Source organism: Musa acuminata, chromosome BXJ1-8 (assembly GCF_036884655.1).
Source record: "Musa acuminata AAA Group cultivar baxijiao chromosome BXJ1-8, Cavendish_Baxijiao_AAA, whole genome shotgun sequence".
Classification (NCBI taxonomy): domain Eukaryota; kingdom Viridiplantae; phylum Streptophyta; class Magnoliopsida; order Zingiberales; family Musaceae; genus Musa; species Musa acuminata.
Window position 1 is genome coordinate 7512729 of NC_088334.1, and position 10061 is coordinate 7522789.

The following is a 10061-nucleotide window of genomic DNA, read 5'->3' on the forward strand; positions in this document are numbered from 1 at the left end:
TCTTGCGAGCTCTCTACCCCAACAAGTCTTTGTTGGCCATGGTAGAGTTCCTCCATGCTCGCTTCCAGAATATCCAAGCGGGTTTCCGCCGTCGTGAGTCTCTCCTTATGACTCTTGTTCCCAGTTAGCGCACCAGATTGCGCTTCCTCCGCTCGCGGAGAGTTGCCAACTTCTCGCTCATCCTGTTCGCTGCCGCGCTCCTCTTGAGCGGCTCCAACAGCATGAGAGTGAGTGTGCACGTGCAGCCCACCTGCGGCTGCTTGGGGCAAGGGTCCGACTTGCCCCGTCTTGCTTGATTCGCCACGATGCTTTGCCATGGCAAAGTTGTGAAGTTCGTTCGCTGTTCGATCGAAGAGCTTGCCCACTCTGATACCATAATGTCATGACCTTAGCTGGAATTGCCTAAGGCGTGAGGCACCCTTGCGGCCAAAGACGCGAACTTAGCTTGCATTGCCTAAGTCGCGAGTCACCCTTGTGGCAAAGACGCGAACTTAGCTTGCATTGCCTAAGTCACGCTTCGCCCTTGCGATCTTGCTCCGCAAGGATCAGCCCACTTTGTAACCTCTCGCAGGTCCCGAAGGACCTGTAAAAGAGAAAGAAGTTAGTTCGAAAGAACGAGCAACGGACAAGTCCCAAAGTCTCGCGAAAAGGGAAGCTTTACAAGCAATTCAATAAACACCTTATGTGCACAAGAGAAAAGAGGGAGAGGGAGAAAAATAAGGCTTTCAAGGATGAACGAACAGCCGCTCACCTGGTCCCGGGCACAAAGACAAGTTCCCGTAAAGGTCACGTGCGAACTTGCGAAAGAGATCTCAACGCCCGGTATATAACCGAAGCCCCATCCAGCCCTGTGCCACCCGGGGGGTTCCTGGGGTCTGAGATGGCTGACATTTTGGTGAGCAGAGGCAGCTCTCCACTCACCTCCCGCGGCACGCGAAAACGGAGTTGTTTTGGGCTGTTTTGGGGCTGTTTTGCTCGGTTCGGTGAGCAGTCGCTTTGCGACACTGCAGCTTGTTCGAACTTACATATTTACAAGCAAAATGACCCAAAACCAAGAGAAAATATGTGTCAAGCAGCTATACATGCAGGTGTGAGCGACGAACGGTTCGTTGAACGGAGTTGTTGCGGGTGCGCGACGACCGTTCGTGACAGTGGGTCCACCAATGATGACTCAATTTGTCTCTCTATTAACCCCTGAGATCAGGGTGAGGTTTCCTAATGCTTTCGAACAACCTACCTAAGGTGTACTCGATATATGAGTTCTTTAATCTACTTTTTCAAATCGCGATAATCATTCGAGTTGTAGTTGTAATCCCGATAAAATTCACAGTATTTGAATTTATCTTTTTCACTAACAAAATCTTTATTGGGTAAGGATTTTTTAAGAGCCCATTCTCTTTTATCCATAGAAAAATTTTAATTATGGTCATATTCAAGATGGTTAGCTCAAACCTTAGGTGAGGTAACTCGGGTCATTTATTTCTCTTTCACCATGGTAGCCTCAGGGTTAGGGTGGATTATGGTTGCTTCTACTTCAGCCTCTTGTATAACTCCTCATGTTTACTGAAGACTATGACCTTGGTGATAATATGTTGATTGACCCATTAAGGTACCTTTGGTATTGTCATCGACGATCTCTTGATCATTGGCCAGTAGAGGTAAGAAGGTTTAGCCCCATCATGAAGATCTATATTATGAGCGACGGATGGACATATACAATATCTCAAATTTCATTAGTGGACCGAGCAATCAACCCTATAAGTGTTTCTTCCTTCTCCCATGTAAGTCTGAGAAGCCTTACCATTAATGGCATTTAGTGTATGTTCATGAGGAAGTGAAATTCAAACTTCCTCGCGAGCTGTGCAAAAGAACTAATCGAAATCAGCTTAAGGTAAGCATATCATTCTGCCTCTTAATGTAGTTGGAAAGGTACAACACATCAAGGCATCCAATGTACCATATAATGATATTTGAGGCTACGATATACTCTATCAGGTTGGCACTACCATTAAATGCCTCTAACTATGGGAGGTGAAATTTTGTTGGAATCGATTCCTCTTTGATTTTTTAGATAAATGGTGACCGACTCGAGGTGGGGTCGACCAACACTTCTTTTTTAGATTATTGGAATTCTCATTCATCTCTCCAAACATCGATCTATCTATCATAATTGGATCCTAAGGAATCCTTTATCAAATCCATCAACTATGTCTCATATTCAAGCAAAGTAGAGTGGTGGTGTGGTCTATTGAATTTCACGATTGGGGATCGAAGTGCCCCCTCGGTTGGTGGTTTGACATGTCTCATGCGCTCTTGGGATATTGGCACCATGTCGGGTGGGGGGACCTCGATGGGTGCTAGTGTTGGTGGCAGTTGAGCCAATGATCGCACCTATATCATACTCGTTAGCATTTGTACTTGTTGGGTGACATTCAAGAATATCTCGACAAGGATGAGCATGTGGCTCAGGGTCATCCCTGGGGATGAGAGATCCAATTTATTGAATAAACGCTAGTATCACATCAATGTTTTACACTAAGATGGATGCATCTATGCGAGGAAAGGATAGCTGCTGCCCCCCTTAAGTGAAAGTATTGTGTGTCGGGGGCAAAACCTCATTACTCGAGTGTTTATTGAGAGTGTCAGAGGGTGGATGTTCCTGTAACATTAGGTCATTCCTCTAACGCCAAAAATGTTGACGGAAGTAGTCGTTGATGTCCTGGTCAGTCCGACGTGGTCTAGACTTGTATGAGCGGGATTGCCCGATGTGCCTTCGAAATGAAAATATTGAGCTCCTAATGTAACACTTATAGAAGACCGAGGTTACCAATGGTTTCCTAACCAATCCATATAATGCCCAAGTTAGTAACCCAATGTATATGAGTATGGATACGAATGGTAAAAAAAAATAATTTTTTTAATATTAAAAATAAGCTTTTATACATTATCGTAAAATGACATAATATTTTACGAAGAGATAATATATAACTATCTTCAACAACCTCCCCTTGGTCTCTTATACACGTGGGCGATAAGGAGGGGCTTGCCCCATGACCATATACCTTGGACCCTTGCCCACGTGGATAGACCGATGGAAGTTGACCACTATCTTCTCATTTCACCTTAAATATCACATAGCAATTACATATTGAATGACAATTAGGCAGTACTCGCTATCATAACATATTTATATAAATATATTTCGATCTTGAGATCTAAATTAAAAATTATAAAATTAAAGATGATATTATAAATTTTATGTAAAATTCTTAACTTTTAGTCTTAAAATATATATATATATATATATATTTTTTTTTTTTCTTTCAAATAATAGCTCCTATTTATTAATCATTGAAATATCCACAAATAACGTAATCACAGGGAAAACTACAACATATGAACCGAATTATAAAATTAATTAGCTGTTGGTATGCTATAGACCAATCCAATCACCCTATGTGTAAATTTTAGTGTATGAGTTATGATATTTTTAATTATGCTTATGCTATGGCACTTTATAATCTAATAGAAACTTACATATAAATATATGATTTTAAGCGGTTATATAAGTTTAGGAATAAAAATCTGAAGATTTTTATATCAGTTATTTTTGAATCAATAAATAATATTTTTTAATCCTGTTTAAGAATGAATTCAGACTGATTTATCTTATGGATTGATCTATACGATACTCGTATTCCAAGGATTTTAATTGATAAAAGTCTTCGAAAACACGAAAAAGAAAATTAAAGTGTAAACTAAAAAAAGGGAGATTTTTAGATAACTCAAACTCTAAAAAAAGAAAAATTATGATTTCGAATATTATAATGATAATTTAAGATATATAATAGTAACGAAGTGACAACTAATAATTAAGCTGACCATTTAACGAGCAAAGGTTGATTGGTTGCGAACAATCATGTTGGATGCATTAGGCTTGCCAACACGTGGCTATATAGATTGACCAATAAGAAACTTGACCATTTAACCAGTAAAGGTTGATTGGATGGGATGATGTCACGATATAATCATCAGCCTTGCCAACACAACATGGCTAGAGACCGGCCATGCTACATAACATGTCTCCTTGTGTGGGTGTTTTTGTTGTGCGTCGTTCTTGGAACACAACGGCTGGTGAGAGAGGGATGGGGGGAACGCAGGCTCTGGCGGCGTACCGGGCCCTGTTGAGGGCGACGCGGAAGACGTTCGCCGGGGACACGCTGATGCTGGCGGAATCTGCGGCGGAGATCCGGCGGAAGTTCGAGGAGAACCGAGGCGTGGCCGCGGAGGCGGAGGTGAATCGCTTGATCGACGAGGCCCGGGAGGCCTCCCACTTTATCTCTCACATGATCGTCCAAGCGAAACTCAGCTCCTCTGGCGGCTACGGTAATGATTCGAGCAACGTTCCGACCTTTTCTTTGAGATCGTAACCTACAATCTATTAACTGATTAAAAAAATCATAAAATCTGTGAGCTTTGAGAACTAGATATGATCCATCATGTGGCTTTTCATGAGCATGTGATTCCAAATCTTTAGACGCTTGCTTGCGGGACAATCAATTGCTTTATCTGCATCAATTTTGTGGTTGGCCATTGGGCTACTCATTTCCTTTGTCTTTGACCATCTGAATCTTGTAATGCAGTTGTTAAACCTACGAAAGAACATGCTGGAGCAACACTGGAGGTTCCCTCAGAAGAGTTCCTTTCTAAGTCTACCTAAGGGAAATTTAGCTGAATGCTATCGTCAAAGGTGATCATCACTGTTGCAGGCTAAACTTTAGATCAGTTGCTTTCTAGAATAGGTTTTCTCACGCTAAGAAATTTGAAAAGATGTTGTATTTCTGTAATTTAATGTTTAACCATTCTGCCAACTGTTCTTTCTAGCTTAGCAAATAAGTGCAGATATAACATCCCAGTACTAACTGTGAATTTTTCATTCTAAGATTCAAGAAATCATAATGTTCTATTCCATGTTTTCTTGTTATGCTTTCCAAGGTTGTTTGTAGGAAGTATTTAAGTGCACTTTTGATCGAAATGAAATGGGCAGATCAGGATATATTTCATTTTCTTTCTGCAAATGAAATGAGTTGTATTTTTCAACTTCTGTGTTGTCTTAACCTATAGCATTTCTATATTAATTTTAAATCCATTTTGCTTCTTTTATGTTTTTGGGAGAAGTAAGTGATCATTTTATTCCAATCTAAGGAGAAAGCAATACATAGTAAAATATAAATCCACAAGGCTCTTGGCTATAAACTCATTTCTGACAAAAATTGAAACATAAGATCTCACATTACACCTCATAGCATTAAATACATACAGAATTCTACCACATACTAAATGGTATCAGTTAACTCCCCATTTGGTCCAACCTGTATGAAAAGATCTAATAGCCTAAGTAATCACCATTCTCCCAACTCTCTTTGCTTCAAATTCTGCTGCTTTTTCTAACTTCTCTATCCCAGAGCCTGACTTTAAAACTTGCAAACTCTCTATTCTTTGATAGTAGTTATTTGGCAAAGGGATTAGATCAGACAATATCTTTGAATCTATCCCTTGACCTTACCGCTTCCACCAATATTCGATACAGGTTATCTTCTAACTTTTTTCATAGACACTGATGTTAGATGATAAATCAATTATTCTTTCTGCTTCTTTCCCAACTACTTGGTTCATATCCTTGTTAAATTCACAATTACCACTGGATTGATCAAGGTCTGCAGTGTTAACAATGAATATGAATTAGTTCGTAACAAAATTCTGCTTATAAGTATTGCCTTCAGGATCACTAGGCTGTATGAATTTTGGAATTTAGATAGTCCTCTTTATGATCTTGTTGACCTAAGAGTTACACTTTCAGTAGACTGAGGCCTTCCTGTGATGCTTGCCAATGTTCTAAAGCATATTTTGGTCCACAAGTGATGTTCAAGGAATGGAAATCTAATCTAGGAAGTTATCTTGTCCTTATTATGGTAACTGAGACCATCTTTGTTCCATTGCCTTGGTATATAAGGTTTCCGGTCAAAAAACCATGGCCCTGCTTCCATTCTGAACTCTTTTTATAGATTTATAAATGTATTTGAAGATTGAAAATCTTCAATTCCGGTCGTAACTTTGATATCTCCATACAAACTTTATTGAGCCTTTAAAAACCTCATCATAGCAAGGTTCACAATACCGTACTGTACCGGTATTTCGACCTGGGCTCGGTACCGGTACGGTACGGTATGGTACGTACCGCTAGCCTGTCGGACCGGTATGTACCGCCCATACCGGGGCGGTACGATTCGGTATGGCAGACACTGCATCATAGCATGAAAAGAAGGATTAGAGTCAACAATATATCCATAGACTTCATTTCACCATTGCTCAGAATATCTCTTGATATTCTTATTCTCAACGCATCCAATTATCTTACTATTTTTGTTTTCTCCAGATTTCTTTTAAAGATATAATCCATTTTCCTTTTTTTTTCTCTCGTGACAGCTGTCTGCCATGGATCCTGGTCAAAACCAGAATCTTGTGAAAACATATCAGAACTGTACTTCTTCTATTTGCTATCATGAAAAATCTTATGGATATCATTCCCTTACAGATTTAAATTTTTTTTTTTACAATTTAATGCTTATTCTCCCCTATTCTTTGGATTTTTCTTTGAGGTTTCAACATGTTGTTGTGGGCAATCTATGGTTTATACCAAGCTATACAGTTTTGAATGATATCACCCGGTACGGGCGGTACGTACCGATCCGACAGTAAACCGGTACGTGGACCGCTCGCTACCGGACGACATTATTTATTTATAAATAAATAAATAAATTATATATATATATATATTTCAATCCTTGGTTTATACCGTCAACCATATATAAGCACCGTACCGTACAGAGAGAATGTCGAAACTTTGGTACGGTATGATATTTCAATCCTTGGTTTATACTGTCAACCATTTTATTGTAGCTAAGAATAAATGTGTTTATTGTCTTCCAAGGTTATCCTAGGTGAAAAATGACCATTGTGCCAAACCTAGATTGCATGTTGGAATATTTAAATGGTCGTATAGAGAAAGCACGTGATTATTTATATGGCAATAGATTATGCTGATTTTACTACTTTATTCAAAAAATACCTGTAAGTGAAAAATTCATCATTTGAAGCCATTTTCATGATCATGACCGTCATATAGAGAAACTATAAAAACTAAAAGGAGCATGTGAGGGTTTGGATTCAGAAAAACGAACAAAGCAAAAAAAATCAGTTTGATGAAGTTTTCATTCTTGTAATTATTAAAACTCAATTGAAGAAAAATGATGATAATGAGATTACCTAGAAATGTGAACATAAATTATATTTTATTAGGCATATAGTTGTAAGATCAATTATGCTAATGGACAATGTTGCTATGAAGTTAGAAAGCAACATATGCCATAAATAAGTGTCATCAAGATGTGTGAAATTATTGATAAATTAACTGAGAAGTTGTTTACATTTGGGAACAATTTGTGTAATTCTAAATAGATGGAGAACTTTTTAGGATGGCATGAGCACATGTAAAAGATACTAATGGATGCACTGGTCAGAGGAGATGTGCCAATTAGAATTTAGAGGTGCAAGGAGAGATTAAGTGCTCGTACTAGTAATATTGCTCTCAATGGAGTTCATTGGTGGAAAAAGACCCATGAAGCTGGTTTCAAGTAGTTGGGACATTAGGACTTCTTGTCATGAGCCAATTTCTAAAGCTCTCTAGACTAGAGGATGCATGAGGACTAATGGTTGTTAAGTGTGTTTTATAACCAATGATCAACAGTTCACACTGCTGTATATGCAGAGAAAGGAAGAAAAACGCAGGGAATCTAGCGATATTATAATAGAAGGGGCAAGGGTGAGGAGGCAGAGAGAGGGCATACAATAAAGATCATGAAGACATGAGTAGGATTAGTGACAAACAGGCAAAGAGATTTTTATTGGAAATATGATTGTCATACGAGACCTGCTTTTCTCACAGTAAAAATGCTACACAAAACTTATAACCAGCTATGTCTGATTCTAAATATGATACAATACAACGGAAGATATGATTCCATCTCTCTTTAGTCTTAGATTTGCCTTTCAGGTTGTTAGTGGTCTATTACTAACCAATATATATTTTGTCTTATTATTTTTAGTTTTGTTCTACTGAGAACCAGTGGGCTCCCTGTTAATTGGACTGGAACAACTTAATTGAGCTTCTAAAATTATACTGACAAAGTCGTTAAAAAAAAACTAGTCTTGAACTCATGGATCAATTGTAGATTAAATTAAATTGATTCAACCTGGCTCCTAGCTTTTCCTTGATTAATTAAATTACGTGCAAATATGACTATTAGCAAGTTGGTACAATGCAACAGAAACAAGTATCTCATGATCCTCGTAAGATGGGTCTTTGTAACTGAATGGTCTCCTTTCTGTGATATCTTCTAATCTGTTAATGAAGAATTTTTGGATATCTAAGTCAAAAGAAAAAAAATTGGTTTGATAATAATAAATATCACTGATTTCTTGATCTATGTAGAATAGGGTGTTATGGTTCTTGGACTAGTTAGTGATATTGGTCTTAGTACAAATAATGTCATAAAAGGTTCGTGTAGCTAACATCAAACAATTGGCTAAGAAAAACTTCTTGTTCAGTCTATGTTTTAGTTCATCCATGAACCCTAGTAGTCATGTAGTAAAGTAGACCAGAAGTATGTTTTACTTTACCCATTTTACTAAACCAAAAAGAATGGGCTTCGATATAGTAGATTTGTTAACACATGGAGATGGAATGGTTTTCAACATGAATTATTAATTCTTCTTGTCTATATGAAACTTATATTTATTTGTGTGAGGCTCAATTTTTACTCATTTGTATTTGATCCTAAGTGTTTTTCCAATAATTTTGCAGATGCTGAGACAAAACAGTGGCTATTGTTTTAAATTTGAAGACAATAAACGGTGTCACTCTGTCTTTCTTAAGTTCTCTTTGGTCTATTTTAATGTTTCATGTAGTGTTTGCTTAAAAATATTTTTTGTAATTCACCTTGTTGACATACCAGGCATGGTAGACGTCCAGAAAAATTCTGACACTGTGATAAAGAATGTATTTCATAAGACAACTTGACATGTTAATATTATAGCATAAATCTACTTAAAAAAATATTATAGTATTAATCTAACACCCTATTCAATTTTATACTATGGTATTTTTGGAAATGTTAGTAGATGAAAAGGTTGGATCTATAACTTTATAGATCATTTAGAACTTTGCTTCAGAAGCTTCTGTATAATTCTAATAATGTTTGATGCTCGTATCTGCTTTTTCAGAGGTTTAATCATGCTCCTAATTTTCAATATATCAGCAAGAGCAATGTATGATTCACTTTGCAGAAGTTACCGGTCAGCATGCTGCACATCAAGCAATAATAACACTCATATTTTTGTCCAAGGAATATGCAGCAGATGTAAATTTCTTTAGGACATTTTTCCTTTCTTATATATGTTCCACTTGTTTGCTTATATAATATATCCTCAGAGACACATGTAAATATTACATGGATGATTATATAAGCAGTTTATCTTTGCTATGTTGTCAATCACTATGACAATATTAGATTCCTGCCAGACAACTGGGAGGAATTATGCTCAGTTGCTCAATTAGGAAAAGTTGTATCTACTGCTCCTTTAACCATTATGGTGGACTTATACTCGTGACAAATGTTGTCCATAATTAATGACCCTGTAGAGGATGGAGAAAACTGAAAAGTACATTGATGTTTAAAAGGTGACATCACTTTATTTACCGTTTGATAGGCATTTTGACACAGATCCGGTTCGATTGAATTGTACCACCTGAAGTAATAAATTGTGTTCATCCTAGGGAACACTCAGTTAGCAATCTCAACCAGTGTAGATTGGCCTGACCAGTCACATTGACATGTGGATGCAATTTCTGATGAGCCTATAAACATAAAGCCAGTTTATACATAAGTAATGACTGATTATTTATTTCCATTTCAAAGTCACCAAATCAGTATCATTATCTT

General features: G+C 37.5%; 1 protein-coding gene across 1 annotated transcript; it reads left to right on the forward strand.

The window, feature by feature from the left end:
• The first annotated feature begins 4086 nt into the window (after positions 1-4086).
• On the forward strand, positions 4087-9194 carry LOC135587350 (mitochondrial zinc maintenance protein 1, mitochondrial-like). The gene is made up of 3 exons (XM_065078642.1): positions 4087-4386; positions 4644-4750; positions 8924-9194. The coding sequence occupies exons 1-2, from the start codon at positions 4146-4148 to the stop codon at positions 4718-4720; spliced, it is 318 nt and encodes a 105-aa protein (XP_064934714.1). The 5' UTR covers positions 4087-4145; the 3' UTR covers positions 4721-4750; positions 8924-9194.
• The last annotated feature ends 867 nt before the right edge of the window (positions 9195-10061 follow it).

Excerpts from the sequence above, each read along its gene's own strand:
- LOC135587350 (XM_065078642.1), top strand. The coding sequence starts at position 4,146 with ATGGGGGGAACGCAGGCTCTGGCGGCGTACCGGGCCCTGTTGAGGGCG. Across the intron at positions 4,387-4,643 it reads CAGCTCCTCTGGCGGCTACG|TTGTTAAACCTACGAAAGAA; the intron begins GTAATGATTCGA and ends CTTGTAATGCAG.